Consider the following 22,334-nt stretch of genomic DNA (forward strand, 5'->3'; position numbering starts at 1 on the left):
GTCTCTCCTTTTTTTTTTTTTTTTTTTTTTAATGGATGTTCCAAAACAGTCAGAGCCTCTTCACATTTTATATCATTTTACATGTCTTTAGAAAAAGACCAGTGAAGCCTACCTGTGTAATACAGTACTCCAAGAGGCAGTCGGCTCTCAGGGAAGTCAGAGGAAGTTTTACTGTTGCCAAAAAAAAGTGGTGATTGTTTTGGCTAAGTGCCAAAATGTCAAAGCATTATAGTATAGGTTCAAATCCTAGTGCTGGCACTTGTTAGCTGTCAGTCCTTAGGCAGGTTATGAACCAGAGTTTCAAGTTACTGATCTCTAAAATGGTTGTCTCTGCCTCCAGGGCTGCGGTGCACACCTCCAGGGCCCCATTCATATTGTATTTCATGTGAGTAGCGCCCTCTGCTGTTGTGCAGTGTACTGCTGAGGACAGTTCCACCACCTGCTCGACCTTCCATGTAATAGGAGCCCAGATACTCTCTCAGGGGCTGCTCTTGCTAAATAAACAACAGAGCTTCCATAGTTTCCTCTGGATGCCTGGCCATATCCAGTTTCCTGTAGAAGATCACATCTTGTTGATCTCCTGGTATAATACAAAACGAGAACACAAACGGTAGAAAACAAACAGCAAAAACTGTTTCAGATCCCAACAATTCAAAAAGGAGACGTCTCAGAAAGCAAGAGGAGGCCTGGAGTGTGCCAGATTTCAGTTGAGCCTCTGAGGTGGGGTCTAACATCCACACCACTTAAAGGCAGGCAGTCCAGCCTGGGGAATGGACTCCATGTTTTGAGCAGGACCGGGGGAGTCTCTGAGCTTAACCAGCAAGCCGCAGATAAAACAGGCTGCACCGAGTTGGCCTTCCCAAGCCAGAGCATCTGTGGCAGTTGGGTGTGTCACCAAATCCAATTAGCTGCCCAATTCAGAAATAACTGTGTAAAAGAAAAAAAGAAACGCTTCACTTTACAGCAGTGTGTGTCCAGAGTTCCATGTCAGCAGGAGCCAGTGGATTTAATTTGCATATTTTAAAAACTGCCCATTATGTGTCCACTTCAAGTAGTTGAGCTGGAAGGAAGTCTTCCCCTGAATTGTAGAAACCACCTACTCCCTTTGAAGGAGTTTAATATTTGCCTTGAAAATCACACACACACGTACACAGAGGTTTCTTTCCAGTGCTGAAAAGTCTTGATTAGAAAATTCTGTCCATGTTGCTGATTGAAAGAGGACTAAATATGCCACATCCTTGGCGTGCCAATCTTGCAATTTCTTAAGTTGTAATGCTGGACATACTACGTAGGTCCTCGCTCAGAAGTTGATTACTCATTCATTGATTCAACAAGTATCTGTTGAGCACCAATTAAAAGGTCTCAACAGGAAAAAGGGCTTTGCTTTTGTGGAGATTATGTCTGACTCTGTCTGGAAAGGATAAAATAATGATCACAAATAACTAAAAGCCCAGAGGAGAGCTCTGAAGAAGAGAACGTGGTTCTTTTCCAGTGTAGTACAAAGGAGTCTGGTTTGGTATAAAAGGAGACAGCACTGTCCTGAGAAAAGGATGCTCAAGTAGAGCTAGAAAGAAGGAGAGTGTCCTTGGTAGAGGGGACATAGAAGAGCTGGAGGCCACAGAGAATGGGAGGCTGGCAGAGGAGGTAAGAGGGGCCAGATCCCTCGGGGCCTTGAGGGCCACAGTACTGATTTCCATCTTTGTCTTCAGAGTCATACAAAACTAGAACTCCTTTGAGCAGTGGGATGACAGGATTCAAGTTGCCTTTTTAAAAGATCACTTGGGCTCTGAATAGAGAACCTATTTGAAGGGGAGATCTGTTATTAGGAGACTGCAATAGCTGAGGCGAGTGATGGTAGAGAAAAGTGGAGGGATTCCAGAGCCTCTGGGACCTAACACAGATGGGTCTTAAGGATAGATTGAATATAGGGGAAGGAGAGGGGAGGGTCAGCAGGGACAGCCCCTAAGGGGTGATGCCGTTCCTCTAGATAGGGTGGCGGTGGGCCAGGTATGGGGAGGGGGAGAGTCATAGGTTTGCTCGAGCCACAGCATGGATGGAGCTGGAGTCTTGGGGCACAGTGAGGGCTGAAAATGCAGGTGGAATGGTCACTGGCACAGAGGTGGTAAAAGAGATTTTCTAAGGAAGAGGCAAGAGTGAAGGGAGAAATGGGGCTGGGTCTGAACCCTGAGGAACTTAGTGGGAAACCAGGAGAATGAGGTGGGAAAGAACCAAGAGAAAGCTGCTTCAGGGAGTGGGGGTGGTCCCAGCATCAGGGCTGCAAGAGCTCAGGCATCATGAGGACTAGATGGAGTGACTCGGTCACCAGGGGACACAGGCCTGTGGGAGCAGGACGCTGACCCGTGTCAGCTGAGGAGTGAGGAGGGGACACCCAGTGCAGAAGATTCTTCCAAGGAGTTTGGCTGTGAAGCCCCGTCTCTGGAGGACTCCCATCTGTGAGGTGACCCAGAGGGTCTCGTGTAGAACAAGTGCTCCACACCAGTCACCTACAGTCTTGGAATGAGGCAGGAAATCATTAGGTACATGGAAAGAGAAAGCAGTCCACCCAGATGAGTACAGTTGCTTGGGATGAGAAGTTTTTACTGACTGCAAGAACAGTGAGTCCCATCCTCTCTGAATTTTCCCTGAGGAAAGTCAGTTCTATCTTATTACAACAGCTTTTATAAATCTACCTCTAAAATCTCCCTGCCTACTCAAGTTTCCACTGATTTGTCCCCCTGCATGCGATGCCATGACCTTCACACCACCATCCAACCACGTGTCTCTCCTTTGGAATCTGTGTGCCCCACCATCAGGAAGCTGTTAGGCAAAGGTGGCACCATCTCCCCTCTGTAAGGCTGCCGCGGGTGTCTGTCAGCATCTGACAGGGGCCCTCATGTGCACTGCGTGTTGAATGTCACACTTGCTGAATGCATGCAGTCCCTGTGAGCCTGTGACTGAGCTGAAACTGACAGCGCTCTGCAGCTGATCCATCTTCCAGCTGGTGGCTGCCTGCTCCTGGTGGTTGATGGTGGGCTGGCAGTTGCCTTCTGGTCCACTGTGCCATCACCTGTCACATTACACCTTCAGAGCCTGGATAAAGACCTTCCTCCACACTCCAGCCCATCTGGCTTCAAGTCACCATTGCCTTGGCACTCCTTCCACAAGTGGGCTCCCGCTGGAGTTGTTGGCTGGTGAGGGGCTGCTCCAATCTGTTCATTTGCTTGATGCTCCTTCCCAGGGCTCTGTGTCCAAAGACGTGAGGAACGCAGGGGTGATGCCAAGAGTGAGGAGCTGAGCAGGTCAGGCAGGCCCTGCCGAGAATGTGGCCTCAGCCGTCAAAGGTACAGTGAGCTGAATCCAGGTGATGCCTGACTCAGGCTTTGGTGGGTCCACTCGACTCACTGGCCTCTTCCCCAGCAACTGGTGAAAACGTCCTCAGGAAAAGCACCACAGACTGCTCAGGGCAGGGTGGGAAGCATCAGAATCATCTGGCACAAGGGTTGCCAACACTTGCACCTCGTACAACCCTTGTGCTTACCTTCAGGAATCACAGAGAAGACTCTGAGAAGGCCAGTCTCTGCGACTGTGTTTCTAGGGTAGTTCAGAGTCCAGAGAGGGGGGAAAAGGGCTCTGGGCATCTCTGAGGACAGCCTGGCCTGAGGACTTGCTGCCACAGGCTACGGCTAGCATCACCAGCTGTCACACGGAGGCCTTTGGGTCTAGGCCTGTCATGAAGAGATTCTGGCAGGGTCTCTCTGTCCAGGTCACCACACTTTTAATGTCCTAAGGAATCTAACAGGGCAGGCCAGAGCTCCAACTAGCTGGTAGTGAGATTAAGACACAAAGAAGCTGGCCATGAACTCAAGCCATCCCCACCCTGTGGTCAGGCTGCAACTGACTTCGTGCCCTTCTTTTCATCCTAGTGGGAGTATCTGGCAGGCTGGAGCCTCCAGAAGAGCCTCTCTTCTCCATCCTTCTGGCCTGCCCAGCAGGACAGTGGCAGACAAGGCACTCCAGCCCCCTTGGCTGTCCCGTGTTAGCAGCCTGAGATGTGATTCAGGTTGCCAGGGGCTCAGGTGTTCCTTGGGCTCTGCGAGCCCTTGGAAGCTAGAGCAGGCTACCCCCTCAAATGCTGCAGAAAATCCACTGAAGATGAAGCCCTGCTGAGGAAAACGTAGGAAGGCCATCAGAGTCTCTTACCTTCGATTCCTTCTTCTTGATTTTCTGAGGTAGACACGGTCTCTGAAGAAAGACAATTTGCTTGGTGGATACACTCCCCTCACTGTAACACACGGAGCTGAGAATGAGCCACTTTATGCCTTAGAGGAACCCAAAACCTGACGCAGATGTTGCCATCCCTAATTTCATCAAAGCAGACCACCCACGGGATTATGACAAGTCAAGAGGCGCCTGCTCTACTCTCCCGTGCCCAGGCCATCCAGCCTTGCTTCCAAGGGGCTACCTCGGATGCCCAACAAAAGCTTTTTGGGTATCCCTACAAAGTGAGCTTCCTAGCTGGACATGCCCATTCCCTTAATGGGAAGTAACAGCATCTTGGCCAAATGAGGACACACTGGCTGCTTCAGTGGATCTCAAAGGGGCAGGAGCCTCTTCCACATCTGTCTGTGGTAATGATGGGCAGGTAGATAAGGACCTGGGTGATGAGCTCAGCCCTCCAGCTGCTACAGGACCGTGGGCAGAGGTCATGGCTGCACCCAGGGTCTCAGCCATGCATGACTCCTGCAGGCACAGCAAAGACTGCGCAGCACCAGGCAGGCCCTGCAAGGCAGTGCCTGTTAACCAACTCTGGCTCACATGAACAGAACAGGCGAGGGAGGGGCAGCTCATATCTTACAATACAGTGAATACTCTCTTCCCAGGAAGGCAGGACCCCGGAGCTGCCTTTAAAGATGATAGAAATATTGTAAAGAAGATCACCATGTTTTTTTTCCCCTGCTTCCACCCTTCTGATGATTTTGTATTTTATTTTTAATTTACAAATAATAATTGTATATTTATGGGGTAGAGTGTGATGTTCTGATATATGTTTACAATGTAGACTGATTAAATTAGGCTACTAAACAAATCCATCACCTCACATACTTAGCATTTTTTGTGGTGAAAACATTTAAAAGCTACTCTTTTAGGAATTGTAAAATATACAAGGCATTATTGTTTGTAATAGTCACCATTCTGTGCAATAGATGACCAAGGCTTATTCCTCCTAAGTGAAACTTTGTACCCTTTGATCAACATCTCTCCTTTGCCCATCTGCCCCACTCCCTAGCCTCTGGTAAACACCATTCTACTCTCTACTTCTATGAGTTCAACCTTTTTAGATTCCACATATGAGAGAGAGTATAAGGTATGTCATTCTGTGCCTGGCTTATTTCACTTAGCGTAATGTCTTCCAGGCTCATCCTTGTCACAAATAACAGAATGTCCCCGACCTCCCCTTTTAAGGCTGAATAGTATTCCATTGTGTGTGTGTGTGTGTGTATATATCACATTTTTTTTTATCCATCCGTCTGATGAAGGACACCTAAGCTGCTTCCATTTCTTAGCTGTTGTGAATATTGCTGCAAAGATCATGAAAATGCAGACACCTCTTCTGCATACTGATTTCAGTTCCTTTGGATATATACCTAGAAGTGGGATTACTGGATCATGTGCTAAATCTATCTTTAGTTTTCTGAGAAACCTCTGTACTATTTTCCATAATGGCTATATTAATTTACAGTCCCAACAAGAGCGTACAAGGGTTCTCTTTTCTCTATACCCTTGCCAACACTTATCTTTTGTCTTTTTGATAATAGCCATCCCAATCAGTGTGAGGCTATATATCATTGTGGTTTTAATTTGCAATTCTTAAATCTCTGTTTTGTAAGTAAGTGTCTTTACATGTTACTGCATTCAGCTACAAAGTCTCTAAGAAAAAGGAGGGAGAGAACTAATATTTGCTCTGCACCTATTTTGTGTAGCGGCTGGGCTGGGTGATTTCACACATAATGGCTCATTTAAGCTTCACCTCAATGCTCCACAGAATCCGACTACCACTTTTATAGAAGGAAACAAAAGCTCAGCTCAAGAGCAGGCTGGAGATCACACAGTGAGGATTCAAACACAGATCTGCCCAGTTCCATGCACTCTCCGTTCCACCATAAGTGGTCATTTAAGGAACAGGGAGTTGGAGGATTAGGAAGAATTATTTAGCAGGTGTGAAGGTCTGAGACAGACAGACCTGTCTGTAGTCCCTGGGCTTAGATGGCTCAGAACCAGCTGGGCCTTCACATTCAAATACATTCTCATTATGAGTCTTGTCCTCTGGAAACTGACCAGGAAACTAACTCAGAGAAGCTACTGTCACTTGACCAACATGACACGGTAAGTGGCAGACTGAGGACTTGGGTTCAAGTCTTCAGGCCCCAAATCCAGGGTTCTTTCTACACCACTGCATTGCCCTATGCCTGTTGAAGTCTTGGCTGAGAAAGAACATGGTGGTTTCCAGTGGCCAAGGGGCTTGAAAGTGGCCACAGACTGGCTCCCCATGGTGCACTGACCCACTGTGACCTAACATGGAATCTGAGGATCCTAGTGAGCCAAAGGAGGGACTAGGAAAGACATCAGTTATCACCAGGATTCTGCACTCTCAATCACCCTGGTTGCCAGCCTTGCCCCATGCCGTCCATCACTCTGCAGTGGTGAATATGCAGTAGGGCTTGGGAAAGGTGGAGCTCTGGGAGCCACAGTTGGGGGGCATCCCTGCTGGTCAGCAGAGAGGCGGCCTGCTCCAGGAAAAGTGCCTGACTCTGCGGACTGAGGTTCTAGGCCCAGTTTCTGCCACTTACTGGCGGGTAGCCTTAAGTATGTGACCAAGCCTCCCCTAGCCTCAGTTTCCTCATCTGCAAAATGGGAATCATATCCATGCTTACAGCCCCACAGGGCAGGACTGATTTGGATAGTAAGCCCAACATATAGATGGAGGGCCTTTTATGGTTGCTGTGACTGGGCTCAAGGGAGCGTAAGCAGATCTGAGAGTGGACAAATGAGCATGAACCTGAAATTGTAAGGAATGCCGCACCAAGGCCTGAAAGGCAGGTCTTTACAGTCCCTCTGTGGGGCTGGTGACCAGTGCCCTCAACCTCCCTGGCCACACTTCCCTCAGCTGCAAAATGGGTGTAATAATAATACAATTCTACCTCGCAGGATTTTTCTTTTCTTTTTGAGGACTGAGTTATTTATATATAAAGTACCTACCTAGCCTAGCACAAGGCACATAGTAGGTGCTGAATTTCTTTTGCATTGGAGGCTCTGAACCCCCTCCGTCTGAGCAGCTCATCTTTGACATGCTGGGCAGTAATGACTCACAGGGCCCCCTATGTGGGAAGAGGGGTGCAGGGGAGTTTTCTGGGTGATGGTGGTTAAGAATGGGAAATTCTGGCTCTGCTGCTTCCCAGTGGGAGAGTTTACATAACGACCAGCCTCTTGCACAGGATTAAATAATTTATAGACATGGGGTGCTCATTAGGAACAGTGACTAGCACAGAGGAAGTGTTCAATAGAATCCTAATGATTACTGTTACTGTTACCTGGTAGTCTTGATGACGGGAGTTGGTAGCACACAAGTGAGCTGCCAGCCATAGGCCGCCAGCGAGTTCAGCAGGGGCACGTAGTCTGTCTGCACTTCGACACCCTGGGGGAACAAGGCCAGCATTAGGGCTGCTGCTGCCACAAGCCAACTCCCAAGCAGTGCGAGGGGACTATTCCATCTGCCGATCCAGCAACGCAGAAAAGAAGTGGCGGTGCCCGGCCGCTCAGAGGCTCCTGCTCCGATGCTTGCTGAAGATTTTAAAAGTTTGGAGTCAAACTGCCAACATGGGATTTCTTTCTGGGCCCCATTTCAGTCTGTGATGTCAGCAAGGAATTAGAGCCAAAAGATTAATCCATTAATTTTGTTTGATTCTCATCTGGACAAATAGCCTCCTGTGAGTTTCACTGACAGAGCATAATTGTTGCGCCCCTGAGCGGTATCCAGGGCATGTAACTACACGTGCTGCTCTGGATGAGTTCAGAGTATGTTGTGAGGAGTTCACTTACATTTGATAAATGATCAAGTCGTTTGTGTCCAGCCACAGTAGCAACACACACATGCACATCCACATGTGTGTGCACATGCAGCAGCCGCTTTGCCTGTGTTATGTGCCCCGCCTTGCAGGGATAAATGAATGCTGCCATGTTTTATTTCAAATTAGGATCTGGGGGAACTAACATTTGTCTTTCAATTACAAAACTCAGCCCCCTGCTGGCACAGGGAGAGAGCCCTGATGTGAGGCCCCAGCACTGGCTTCCACCTCTGTAGGCATTCTCACTGCAACAGGCCTCATTTCTTACTCTGGGCTCCTCACTAACACTGAAAGTATAGCCCCCACCCCTGCCCTGTGTGTAACTAGACTCCCCATCCCTCATAGTTTGGCTTCTTGTAGTTGGCTTCCGAAAATATCAATCATGTATCCAGATTCCTTCCACCCTGTATGCCCACAAAGTTCATTTATCAGGTACCCTAGAGCCATGGTGGGTGCAAAGGCACGGCCCTGGCCCCTGGAGTTCACAGGCTAGCAGAGGCAACAGCACAAATATGCCAGCAACTGAAAACCTAAGGGCTCTCTGGCAGGGCCATGAGACTTTGAATGCCAGCAGAGGTGGGAGAGATCCCAGCCACAGTCCCAGCAGGCTTCCTGGGGCAAAAATTAGAAGGCAAAGCCAGGCCTAGAGTGCCAAGGTCTGTGGTCAGCTTAACTCAGAGGCAGCGCACATGACCGTGGTCTGGAGTGCTCCACCCAGAAGGTGGCCATGTGTGGTGAGTGGCTATCCTGCTGGCGGCCCTTTGGGAACAAAACCAGCTCATCTGGATACCCTGGGTGAGTGGGATGGAAGGGAGACGACGAACAACCTACCTACCCTGCCTCTTCAAATGGCTTTTAAAGCTTCTATAACTGGACACCAGTTCCAGAGTGGCTATCAAGTCACCTGAACCCTTGGTGACTAACTTATCCCTCAGCAGCCTCAGTTTCCTCAGCTGTATAAAATGGGTACTGGCCTATGTCAGTGGTTCCCAAAGCATGGGCCCCGAGCCGGCAGCATCAGTATCACCTGGGAACTTGTTAGAAGCCCAGATTTTCAGGGCCCCATCCCAGACCTGATGAATCAGGAACTCTGGGAGTAGGGCCCCAGAATCTGTGTTTTAAAAAGCCCTTCCCAGTAGTCCTGATACAGCTAAGTCTGAGAACAACCGCCTAGGTAATCATGTAGGTCCCTCCCGGCAAAAGAAAAGTCTGTAATTCTGTGGCCAGAATGTATCAGCTGTTGTCTCAAATCTAAGTGTTCCCATCATTCTCCATGTGAGAAAAAAAAAATTTTTTAAAGGATCAGCTCTGTTAGAAATTCTGCTGCACTGCAAGGGAATGGACGGAGCAAGGGGAGAAAAGAAGGAAAGTGCTAAGGTTTGAATGTGTCCCCCAAAAAGTTTCCATGTGTTGAAAACTTAATCCCCAATGCAACGACATTGAATGGTGAGGCCTCATGGGAGTGTTTAGGTCAGAAGGGCTCCACTCTTGTGAATGGGTTAATACCAACTCAGGCAAAGGGCTTGAGGCTACAAGTGCAGTCTCCTGCTCTCTCCCCCATTCTCTGCCCCTCTGCCATGGGATGACGCAGCAAGAAGGCCCTCACAAGATGCCAGGCCCTCGACCTTGGACTTCCCAGCCTCCAGGACCAGGAGCCAAGAACTGTCTGTCCTTTATAAATTGCCTGATCTCAGGTATCCTGTTACAGTAGCACAAGTGGACTGAGACAGGGCAGAAATGGAGAAGGGGAAAGGGAAAAAGGAAACTTAGTAAAAGAAGGGGGAAAGGAAGAGGGAACGGAGGAAAGGAGAGAGAGGTATAAGAATAATCTGTTTACAGGAGGGGCCAGGAGAGAATGCCATTCTGGTCCCTTCCCTGAAGCCCCTATCAGGCCAGAGATGGCCCAGCAGTTGTAACCATCTTTCTGCCTGGCCTCCAGGCACACGCATGCCTCCCTTCCAGATGAGCACAGCCTGTATTCCTCCTGCTGCGTGCCACGCTCACCACTTGCTGAAGGAGCCCTGAGGTTGCTTTATCCTGAGAATCCCTGCCCCCATCCCCATATTCCCAGTTTAAAGAGAGGAGGAAAAACAATTTTAAATCCACACTCTCAAGCTTCGCGAGGTTATGATTACTTGGGCCTATCAAGAATAACCTTCCCACTTTATCAAGCACTGTGACAACCCCGCCACAATCAGACAGTAGCCATGGCAACCAGGACAAGCTATGGCGCCTCACAAAGCCCTGAGTGGCAGAATGGAGTCCTTTTATTGGTGGCTGCATCCTGGGCCGGGTTTTCTCTGTGGGCACCCAGAGCTGCGAGACAATGAACGACCCCTGCTGCAGCCCAACCCGCCTGCTTCGACAGACTGCAAACCGGCTGCTTCTATTTTGCTCCGTTTTATTTCATTTTGTCACTCTCTTAAAGAAAAAAAACAGCGGGATTTCTCCCAAACATTTTTTTCCCCTCAGGATAGGAGATGTCAGCCAGAGGGTACCGAATCATAAAGACCAAAAGCAAAAGGGAAAACACAACAAAACGTACCCCTGCTTGAGAGAGCTGAAGGCTCAATCTCACGTGTTAATTTCTGGCCATCACATGGTGCGTTGACAAGTAAAATACAAATGGTAGGGGTGAGATGTTGCACTCTGCCAGACTCTCCCACTCCAACTATCTGGGATGGTCTTGGCCTAATTAGTGTTAAATGTGATTTTCCGTAGGCATCTATCATAGCCCTTTTGCATATTTATCAATATAGTAAAGAGATGGCATTTCTAAAATACGAGATGAGCCTGTCAGTGAAAGACACTTTTAAGTCCATTAGCTAAGAAAGGTGGTAGGAAACATATCCGGATGGGGGGCTTTCTTTGATCTGCTTTTTTGTGACACTCCAGTGAGGAGAGAAGAAAGCACCAACAGCACTCAGAAGCCAGCCTGCTTATCAAACAAAAAGACATTTCTTTCTCTGAGTAGGAGCAAAAATTTTAATTAACTCTCCACTCTCCTGTGGTGGATACGTAATCTCCGATCACACCTGGAGTGTTAAAAAATGGAGCATATCCTGTGGTTTTTCAACTCGTATAAAAGGAATTCATTTGTATTTATGGCTCTTTTTTCCTTTGTTCCCTATAATTTCTCCAGTGATTGCAAATCAACTAAAGAAACAGACATCCTACACAACCTTTCTTTACCCTCCAAAAATTAGGACAACAGAATGTAGAGTTTACTAAGAAATGCATTTGTCTTTTGATCATTTTAAAGATCCTCCATGCAGGGAAATAATTAGGAAATCATAAATTGGTCCAGTGAGAAAGTTTGTATTCTGAATGTCAGTTTGCTCTTCTTTTCTCCTGTGTTTCTTCTGGGAAGCAATCTGGGAGAAAAGGAGTTTGAAAGAAAATATGTTGCTCTTTATACATGATTATAAATGAAGACAGGAATTTGATTTCCCTTGTCTGAAAGGTGCTTGACACTACGTCTGGGGTGGTCTCCATACCTGAAAACAGTGACTGGGGACAGTTTGCCTCTGTTCCTGACATCCACAGGATTGAGCCCTTGCCTTTCACCAGTTAGGGTGTGTAAGGAAGAGTTCTACAAAAACTACCTCTGCCTCTTTTGTAAAATTGCTACCAAAACACTAATGCCCATAAATTACTGGCAGGGTGTGCTTATACTACTCTTATTTTACTTATCAATTTTAGGTATCCTAATTTTCTACCATGGGAAATAAAGGTTTAGTGCTCCCATATACATTTCTTATTTCCTTTTTCTCTGTGCTTCAAATGGTTTTTTTGTAATTTAAAGTAAATCAAAAGTCAGTGTTTGTGTTATCACAGTTTTGCAAATATTGCTCAATGCTGGGTCAAATTATGCACTATGACCATGCCTTCTTTTTTATATAACCCTCTGTTTTTCCTGGAGTTAATTATTACCTCAATTTTTTTCATCTTCCTGGTTGTACATGAACCCATCACTAATTCATCCCACATGTTGCAATACCTCTATTTAATGCCCATCAATAAATACGCCAAGATCCTAAATACATTAGTTCCATTTTTCCCCACCGGCGACATCATTTCTGAACCCTTGCTCCAATCTGGTCTGGCTGCTTTCCATGCCTGGGTTCTTCCTAAATTAGCGTCTATGGCTAGTATGTTCTCTTTTTTTGGTTTCCTTCTCATTTTGCAGGAACACATCCTGTAGTGACTCTCTAGGCAACAATGCCCTAGAAGTCATCTGAATCTGTGCATTTCTAAAAATGCCTTTGTCTTAAATAACAGTTTAGGTACAGAAGTCTGGGCTGAAATTGATTTATCTGTCAAAATTTTGAAAGTACCTCTGGTAGCTTCTAGATGTCAGCAATGCTATTGAGATAATCTATTCTGATTACTAATACTCTAACTGTAACCTGTTGTGTTGCTTTGAAAGTTTTTAGGATTTTTTTTCTCCCCTAGAAGTTCCAGAATTTCATGACAACGTGCTTTGGTGTGGGTTTTTACCTAAAGGATTGTTCACCTGATGGCCTTGCAATCTGAAGATTCTTGTCCTTCGGTTCTGAAAAGTGTTTTTTTCCCCCCTTTTGATAACTTTTCTCCCCTCCATTTTCTGTCTTCTTTTTTTCTGGACCTGGTATTAATCAAAATGTGTGATTGACGTTTTAATTTTATTCCTTCCCCCACAATTTTCTTACTCTTTTCATTTTGCTTTCTGAAAGACTGCCTTCATTTTGTCTTTCAAAATATTATATTTTTAAAATTTTCTGCTGCCCTATTTTTAAGACCCAAAAGCTCTTTCTTATCTTTTGATTGCTTTTTTTTTTTTTTTTTTTTAACAGCATCTTGTTTTTGCTTCATGGATGCATTTATTTTATCTCTTTAAGTGGTTTCTTCTGATACCTACATTATCTCTACAGTTCCTAGGTTGCATGTGACAGAGATGGGGAACTAGGGATCCTACCACATCATGTTAGGACTTTAAACCAATGCCCTGGTTTTCAGCTCTGCAGTTCACATCCCCCAACCTCCCATGCCCCAACCTCCCATCACATGATGATTTATGCTTTGAAAACCAGAGCTTTTCTTGGGTTCTGCAAGAGACAAATGGCACCCTTCTTGTCCAGGTTGTAGCTTCCTCCATTTTGCTAAATTAGTTAGATTCCTCTATCTACTTTCTAGCTTCCAAAAATTTGTTGAAATCACTCATCTTCTACTTTATCTTCTTCTAATATTTTTGTTCTTGTGGGCATCGATTTATCTACCTACCTACCTACCTACCTAAAATTGAACCTCATTATTCTTAGTAGCTATATTCTATAAAGTCATTGTGAACAGTGCATTAGTGAATATTGAACCATTGCTCATAAGAGAAATATAGGGTTAGGGTCTTGGAAGCCTCTGGTCGCAACATTTTTGCAAACTGATCAATATGTAACCTTGTTTAATAGATAGTGTTGATTCATGAACATTGAACTTGCAGCCAACAGCACTATAACTCATGCCTGAGCAAACTTTACCTACCACTGGTATTTGCTTTGTAAAGCACATCATAGCATTCCTGCACTTAGGAACACTAGACAACAGTACTTCATTCAACTATGCATAGGGGCTATTTTTAACAGCTAAATCACCAACAAAAAGCACAAAAACATGAAAAATGTGGCCCTATGTCTACCAAAAAAAGGACACTTGCTTTTAGTATGAACATTGAAACCAGGCACAATATCACCTTGTTTGACCTTAGCTAGAAATGTGCACATTAGGCAATTCAAAATTTTTGCTGTTCTGCACATGTTTGCAAATGGCCACAAAATGCCATTTGTATTGATTTTGGGGTTACAATAAATTTTAGTAAGCAGATGAATTTGCAAATACAGAATCCGAGAATATGAGAATTGCCTGTATCTATCTAATTATATCATTCCTTTAGTTTCATTTCACGGAGATTTTTCAGAAAAGAAATAGATGCCTGTGTCCAATCCCCCTCATATAATAAAATGTTATTATTTTAATGTTTAAAGGGAACACTGGAAGGCCTTGCTAAATAACTTAGAATCCAGAAACCAAAAAATAAAAATGACAAATTTGGTTATATAAAAACTCATATGATATAAAAGACAAATGACAAAATGGAAAAATGTTTGCAGCTCATATTACAGAGAAAAAAAGGGCTTGTAAAAATTGAAAAAAATCCAATAGTCCAAAATTTAAAAGGGCCAAAGATATGAAGAGAGATCACAGAAAATTCAAACATCCATTAAGCGCATGAGAGAAATGCAGAATCTCATGAGAGAAATGCAAATTAAAACTATCCTGAGATACTATTTTTTCACCTATTGGACTGGTAAAAAACCCACAAGTTAGGCAACCCGCTTTGTTGCCAAGGCTGTGGGGAAGCATGCGTTCTTGTACATTGCTAGTGGAAGGGCTCATTGATTCAGCCCTCCTGGAGAACAATTTGACAGTATCTTTCAAAATTACAAACACATTTACCCTTTGACCCAACAATCTCACTTCTGGGAATTTATCCTACATATTAAAAAATGAGAAATGCACTGAGTTATTCACTGGAGAGCTGTCTGCAGTAGCAGGACACTGGAAACTACTCAAGTGCCCATCAATGCTGGATTTGTATTTAACATTATGTTTCACCCAGACAACAGCTCAGAGAACTGGGCAATGGCTGCTCAGCTGTTGAGCCAGGGCATACAGGATGAGGAGGGACAATGAGAGGGAATGAATTCTATTCTAGACACACTGAGTTTGAGGAACCTATAGAAATGTCCAGGCGGCAGCTAAATGAAACAGCCTGTGGTAGACAGAATAATGGCCCCAACCAATGTCTACATCCTAATCCCAGGAGCCTGTGAAAATGTTCCCTTCACATGGTAAAAGGGATGTGGCAGATGTGATTAAGCTAAGGATACTGAGATGGAGAGTTTAGCCAGGATTATCCAGGTGTGCCCAGTGTAACCACAGGGGCGTTTATAAGGACAGGCAGGAAGGCCAGAGTCAGAGGAAGAGAGGTGATGGCAGCAGCAGAGGCTGGAGTGATCCAGGGAAGGGGCCACGAGCCAAGGAACATGGGCAGCTTCCAGAAGCTGGCAATGATAGGTAACAGATTCTCTCCTAAAAGTCTCCACAGAGAATGTGCCCTGTCAACACCTTGATTTTAGCCCCTTAATACTCATTTCAGACTTCTGACTCAATAAATATAAGACCATAAACTTGCGTTGTTTTAAAAGTCACTAAATCTGTGATTTGTTACAGCAGCAACAGGAAACTAATCCATAGCTCAGGGCCAGGAAAGGGCTGGGATGGGGATAAACACTTGGAGGTGTTGCCAGACTCAGGGTGGGTGAAAACTCCTGGAGGGTTGAGGCTGGCTGAGGGCTGGATTTCCTTGCGAGGGAGTGAGCAGAAGGTGAATGAAAATGGGCTGAGTGGGAAGGAATCAGCCCTTGGACAATCCAGCGTGGGAAACAGGCTTAAGAAGGGAGTTTGTACCACATTTTCTTTATCCAGTCCATAATACTATGCAGCCATAAAAAGGGAACGAATCATGTCCTTTGTGGACATGGATGGAGCTGGAAGCTGTTATCCTCAGCAAACTAACGCAGGAACAGAAAATCAAACACCACATGTTCTCACTTGTAAGTGGGAGAGCTGAACGATGCAGACACATGTGAAAACACATGGACACATGGCGGCGACAACACACACTGGGACCTGTCGGAGGTGCAGGAGGAGGGAGAGCACCAGGAAGAACAGCTCATGGATGCTGGGCTTCATACCTAGGTGATGGCCTGATCTGAGCAGCAGCCCACCATGGCACACGGACAAGCCTGCATATCCTGCACTTGCACCCTGGAACTTAAAAGTTGAAGGGGGAAAAAAAAATAGGGAGTTTGATCACACCATCAAATATCTCAAGAGGGCAAGTCACAAGAAGCCTGGAAACTGTCTCTGGATGGATGGTGAGGTCTCAGGAGGCCACAGGCAGTACTCCGCAGGAGGGAAGTGGCCGATGGCAAGGACAAGTGGCAGCTGCTAGTGCAGAGGAGGCAGAGCATGCTGGTGCGTTCTCAGGGCTGCCTGGCCCCTGCTCGGCACATGCTGGCCACAGCGGCCCTCACGGAGGGTAGGGGTCCTGCTCTCATACAGCTGTGGAAAGTGGAGATCCAGAGGCAGGGCAGAGGGGAATGCCAAGCTGGAAAGAAGGGCCACTTCACTTCTACCTAGCAAGTGGAAAGCAGATGCTGGAACACGGCGTGCAGCATTGCAGAAAACTACACATGGCCCTCAGGATGCTAAAGGGCAGGGCTATGCCTGGTACCACTGTTCGTTCATGAATCTCACTTTCAGTCAGTTTGACTCTGTCTTGGCCACTTGGGAAGCCTTTTCTGCCCCAGGAGATCCCAGTCTAGGGTGGGAAGAAGAAGCACATGGTTCCCATCCAGTGGAGCCCACGGAGGTGAGGTGGAGGGAGGGAGAAGAGAAGGGGCGACCTGCTGCTCTGTGAAGAAAGAGCAAAGCCCTCGGCAGCCAGCACAGCCGGCCTTCCCCACCCTCAGCCTCGCAGGCCTCCACAGGAGGGAGGGACAGGCACGCTGGCCAGCTAGAGATGTTGTTTTCTCCTTTGTTTTACACACAATGCCCCAGAAAAACATTTTGCTGATATGTAATTAGGACAACATAATAGAGTCTAAGAGAGCAGTCCTCTCATTTTAGATAACTTAGGCTTTCATAATATTCAAAGAGAAAAATTTTTTTTTTTTTTAAGAAAAAGCTTAGTTCTTAGATGCAGAAAAGGGGGCAGAGGAAAATACATGTAATGCATAAAAAGCTTCAGTTCCGAGACTCTTTACCCATCCAGTGCTGGTGAATTCACATCTTTGCCTGATTTTCTCTACCAGGTAAGAAAGGCAGCAAAACTCGGTAGCCTTGTAGGAGCTCAACGAAGTAAAAATAATTATTACCTGAAACATACTGTTTGGAACAATGGTGTCTATTATGACCTCCCTGTGTCCAGGCCACTATCAACACAGCTCGGCAGCTCCTCCCATAAGAGGGAGACTCCCTCTGGTCACCCCTTGAATCTTGGCTGGTCTTGGAACTTGCTGTGACAAACAGGATATGGCAGATGTGACACTACAGTCATCCTGAACCTAGGCCTCAAGGGGCCTTGCTGTTTCTGCTCACTCTCCAGGAACCCTGCCTATGCCATGAGGACAGTCCCAGGCTAGCCTTTGGATAATGAGAGACCTGTGGCCCTGCTAAGCAGCAGACGTGAGAGACGCCATCTTGGAGCTGCTAGCTGCGGTCCACCCATCAGCGCCTGCAGGCACATGCTGAGATTAGTCGATGTCCTAAAAGTTGAAGGAAAAGTCACCCAGCTGACCTGTGCGGGTTATGATTTTAACTCACTAAGCTTTGGGGAGCTTTATTACACAGCAGAAGCTAACTGGTTTATTACTCTTATTCTAAGAAGAACCACATACCAGGCAACCTGTAGGAGGAAAATTGTAATGAAAGTCACCTCATTTGATTTATGGCTGGGCTCAGTGGCTCACGCCTGTAATCTCTGCACTTTGGGAGGCAGAGGTGGGCAAATCATGAGATCGAGACCATCCTGGCCAACGTGGTGAAACCCCGTCTCTACTAAAAATACAAAAATTAGCCAGGCATGGTGGCAGGCACCTGTAGTCCTAGCTACTCGGGAGGCTGAGGCAGGAGAATCGCTTGAACCCGGAAGGCAGAGGTTGCAGTGAGCCCAGATCGCGCCGCTGCACTCCAGCCTGGTGACAGAGCAAGACTCCATCTCAAAAAAAAACAAAGTCACCGCATTTGATTTGAGGAAAATACAATGATATAGTTACTGCTGAAGGGGAGTGTTGCTAATTTGTCACCACACTCAAGGCTGGCACACCTAGCCCCGATTTTCTCCAGGCCAGACACTGTGGCCTTGCATTACCTCTGGAGCCCTGAAGTCTAATTTATGATAACCTACTGCGAGGTCCAGCAGTGCCACCAGCTCGCCCTGGAAGAGAGAGATAAAAACCCACACTGGGTAGATCGTCCTAGCTTGAGACGTTGCCCTGGCTTCTCCTAAAGCACAATGCCAAGTTGGCAAGAAAACCAAACCTGCATGTGCAAGATAACACTCTCCTGGATTCTGGGACATGCTGGGTGATCTGGTCCTGGTACATGTGGTTTCTCTTATGTCAGTTACTTGGAAGGCAGAAAGAAGAAAGGGGCTACTGGATGGAAGGGCGGGAGATGGCATGCATCCTTTTTATCAGGGGTATCTGCCCACACACACCTGCATGAGCAGAATGAGAACCAGGCAAGGCATGCAACCATGCAGGGCTCCCGATCACAGGGAAGGTAATGAGGCCAGACGTGCGGAGGCTAAGGGGCGACAGCTGGGGCCAACACTGACCCACAGCAGGGACAGGCACTGCAGTTCTGACTGTGGTTAAGCAACACAAAGCCGTCACATCCTGTCAGCTGCTCATCAGAACCACGTACGCAACAGCACAGGGCTCCTGTCCTCCAGAAGCTGACATCTTAAACACACGTTGATTGCTTCAGGGTGAGGGGGTCCTCCCAGGCCAACTTAGAAACAGCTTTGTTTGATAACAATTAAAAAAGAAACATTTTCTTCATCCAGAGACTTGCCAAGTCCCTCCCACTAGCTTTGATGAGACAGAAAACTAGGCTCTCTGGGGGTAAATGGGACTTGCCACTTTATTACTCTCTTTAGACCATCAGAGGTGAATGAGGGATCCTACATCATAACTTTAGCCTTTCTGATTTTTCACCTTACCTATTACCCAGACAAAAGAAAGGGGATTGGAAAAAAAAGCTTTTCTGAAGTGTATAATTAAAAGATGTTTATTTTGGAGTTGGGGACCTGGGGAGAGAGCCAGTCTGCAGGAATTCTAGAACCCAAAAGTGTCAACTTTGTCCCCTCCACCTATCAGCAGTGGATTCCCAACAGCTTACTGATAATCATAAAATGCAAACCCAGAAGAGGTCTCTGAATAAAGGTTGGTTCAAAACCTTAAGAGAGGGGGAAATGGAGATTAAAGGTGATTTCACGGTCCTAGCTAACAATGAACAGAGCCACACAACACACCATGCGCTGGGCTGTCACAGCCTTGACTCACTAAGGAAGGGATTGGTAAGACATGGGATGCTGGGAAAAGCTCAACACGATGAATTTCTCTCTCCCTGACTTTCTCTGCCTGGTAACTTCAAAGGTGCCACGTTCTCAAGCCGTGCTGGGGCAGTCGCAGTTGGCCAATACTCTCCTTGTGGTGACTGGTGACTCAACTGTCAGTATCATGTTGCTATGGCTACCACAATTCTTGCTCAGCCCTCCCTCCTTATGCTTTGCTCTTATTTAAACCAAACTGCATCGCACTAATCCCACAGCATGCCCTCTGAGGACCCATCTCTGATAGGGCTTCTGAGATGCCAGAAACCTCCAGCTGGAATATCCTGCCTTCAGGACAGATCAGACCTCTGGCTGTTCATTAGTCCAATGCCACAAGTCCTGCAATCCGCCTCCCACTCTGTCTGGCTCCCTGCTCTACCAGAGATAAATCCACCACAGCCATAACAGATGCACTGCCGGGTCCCCATCAGCATCTGCACTGACACCTACCATGGGACAAACCAATGATGAAAAAACCAAAGTCAAGAAAATGAAAATGGTCTCAGAGAGACTGGACAACCCTATTTGGGGTCCTCTAGAAAACCCCCCCCCGTCACTCTGTTCCCTGTCCTACCATTTCCGCATATTGATCACGAATTAGCACTTCCTTGTTTTTCTGCCCCTGCAGTAGAACACAAATTCCACAAAGGCAAGGAGTTTATCTTCTTCCTGATGAATCCCAGGCACTTAAGGAAGTATTTGTTTGATAATTAGTTGTTGAGTGAGTGAATAAATGCACCTGTGCTAGCATTTTTGGGGTAGGTTCTGCCACCATTGTCTTGTATCCTCAAAGTCTTATCAAAATTGCTGTAAATCATACCTAAAATGAGACATGAGTTTGCCACCAAAAATGTGAATTAATTTGCCAGGATGCTGTGTTACCATTTTATGGGCATTTTGTATGTGGAAGTTGGAAGTATATTCACGTATGAAAATTAGATACAGTCATGTACTGGCCATCAAGCACAAGGCCATTATTTACCTGGCCACACATAAACTTGTTTCTTCCCTGTTTCTGTTCCATTGCCGTGTGTTATGGAGGGTCCTATCAGGGGGTAGTGTCTGTTTCTCCATCTCTTGACTCTGAGCTGGTTTTGTGACTCTCTTTGGCCAATAGTACATTAACAAATGTGATGCAAACTGTGGCATGAACTAAGCTGGCACGTTGGGGCTTGCCCACTTGCTGCTCTTGGGAATCCTGTGGCTGCCATCCTGTGAAGAGGTTCAGGTTAGCTTACTGAATGTTAAGATACACCAGGCTGTGTTCTAGCCAACTGCCAGACATATGAGTCAGGCCACTCTAGATCATTCAGCCATCAGCCGACATATGAGAGCCTAGCAGAGATCAGCAGGGTTGCCCTATGGCTGAAGAATTGATCAGATGACCTAAAGAATCATGAGCTAATACATGGTTATTTGAAGCCACTAAGTTTGGAATGGTTAGTTACACAGCAAAAGCCAACTGATGGAGACTGAAAAACAAAACATCCAACAAACATTTAATGGAGACGAGTGTATCTGCTTCTTTCAAAGTGACTTTGTCTTTATACAGGAAGGTAACTCTGCAGAATCCTGTGGCCCAAATAGATTCTAAATAGAATAATGCTTTTGTGCTACTCCTTACCCCTCACCTTCTTGTCCAAACCGGCTTCTGAACATCATCAAGAATTTTCAAGGTAAATCAAAGGTAAAATTTGTTTTCATGGGATAAAAATTCACTGGTTTCAAAAAGTAAAGGCCTCAGGAGAATGAGAAGACAAGTCACAGACTAAGAGAAATATCTGTAAAAGCCATATCTGATAAAGGACTTTTATCCAAAATATACAAAGAATTCATAGACTAAACAATAAGAAAACAACCCAATTTAAAAATGGGCAAAAGATCTGAACAAATACCTCACCAAAGAAGATACACAGATAGCAAATAATGAGCATATAAAAAGATGCTCAACATCATACGTCTTTAGGGAAATGCAAATAAGACAATGAGATGCCACATTAGAATGGCCAAGATCCAAAATACTGACAATACCTAATGCCGGCGAGGATGTGGAACAACAGCAACTCGCATTCACTGTCATGGGGACGCAAAATGGTACAGCCACTACAGAAGACAGTTTGGCAGTTTCTTACAAAACTAGACATATTCTACAATATGATCCAGCAATCATACTCCTCGTTATTTACCCAAATAAGCTGAAAACTTTTGTCCACACAGAAACCTACACGTGGCTGTTTACAGCAGCTTTATTCATAATTGCTAAAACTTGGAAGCAACCAAGATGCCCTTCAGTAACTGATAGAGAAACTGCAGTAGAACCATACAATGAAATATTATCCAGCACTAAAAAGAAATGAACTCTCAAGAGATTGGAGGAGCCTTAAATCCATATTACTAAGTGAAAGAAGCCAATTGGAAAGGCTACATACTGTATGGGAACTCTGTGGTTTCAGTTCAGTTTTGGTATTAACCTAAAACTACTCTAAAATAGAAAGTTTATTTTTCTAAAAAAAGTAAGGACCTTGAATCAAAACTGACATGAATTACAGTGATATTGCTAAAGAATATTAATGGTTTATAAGAGCAAGAAAATTGAAGTCAGCAAAAACCCACCAATGGAAAACTAATTAAATAAATTAAAATAAAATTGTTCATAGATTGAAGTACTCTATGGCCATTAAAAATAATGAAGTAAAAGCCTAATAACAGGAACATTTTCAGGATACAGTTACATACCCAAATGTATAACAGTATGAAGAGTATGATATCATTTTTGTAAAAAATATGCAAATATAAACAGAATATACACAGGAAGGATTATCCTAAGATGGTATGCAGCTATCTTGCAGTGATGCTGAAAGCTGGGGTTTATTTTGCTTTCTTTTCTTTCCTGTGTTTTCTAAATTATCTTTAATGACCACGTGTCACTTTTTTCAACATCTTTATTGATATATAATTGAAGTATCTTAAAATGCACCTATTTAAAGCCAACA

The 22,334-nt window shown here is 45.5% G+C and overlaps 2 protein-coding genes across 11 annotated transcripts in view; one reads left to right on the forward strand and one right to left on the reverse strand.

Moving 5' to 3' along the window:
• OXNAD1 (oxidoreductase NAD binding domain containing 1) overlaps positions 1-22,334 on the forward strand; it is a 91,703-nt gene that overhangs the window by 57,324 nt on the left and 12,045 nt on the right. Inside the window, exon 11 of one of the 2 annotated variants that reach the window (XR_001900138.3) lies at positions 341-22,001. The exons of the other annotated variant lie outside the window; for it this stretch is intronic. The gene's annotated coding sequence lies outside the window, so the exon portion shown is untranslated. Of the gene's footprint in view, positions 1-340; positions 22,002-22,334 lie in introns of those variants that run through there. 2 annotated transcript variants of the gene reach the window in all.
• Positions 1-22,334, reverse strand: part of RFTN1 (raftlin, lipid raft linker 1) — a 202,591-nt gene that overhangs the window by 3,259 nt on the left and 176,998 nt on the right. For 5 of the 9 annotated variants that reach the window (XM_017955924.3, XM_017955925.3, XM_017955926.3 and 2 more), the window contains exons 8-9: positions 7,590-7,693; positions 4,201-4,282 (exon numbers count right to left, since the gene is read on the reverse strand). The exons of 2 other annotated variants lie outside the window; for them this stretch is intronic. In XM_017955924.3, coding sequence (XP_017811413.3) covers positions 4,201-4,282; positions 7,590-7,693 — 186 coding nt within the window. Of the gene's footprint in view, positions 1-8; positions 581-4,200; positions 4,283-7,589; positions 7,694-7,799; positions 7,906-22,334 lie in introns of those variants that run through there. 2 more of the 9 variants (XM_031663768.1, XM_031663769.1) reach the window with 2 other exon arrangements.

Source organism: Papio anubis, chromosome 2, assembly GCF_008728515.1.
Source record: "Papio anubis isolate 15944 chromosome 2, Panubis1.0, whole genome shotgun sequence".
NCBI lineage: Eukaryota > Metazoa > Chordata > Mammalia > Primates > Cercopithecidae > Papio > Papio anubis.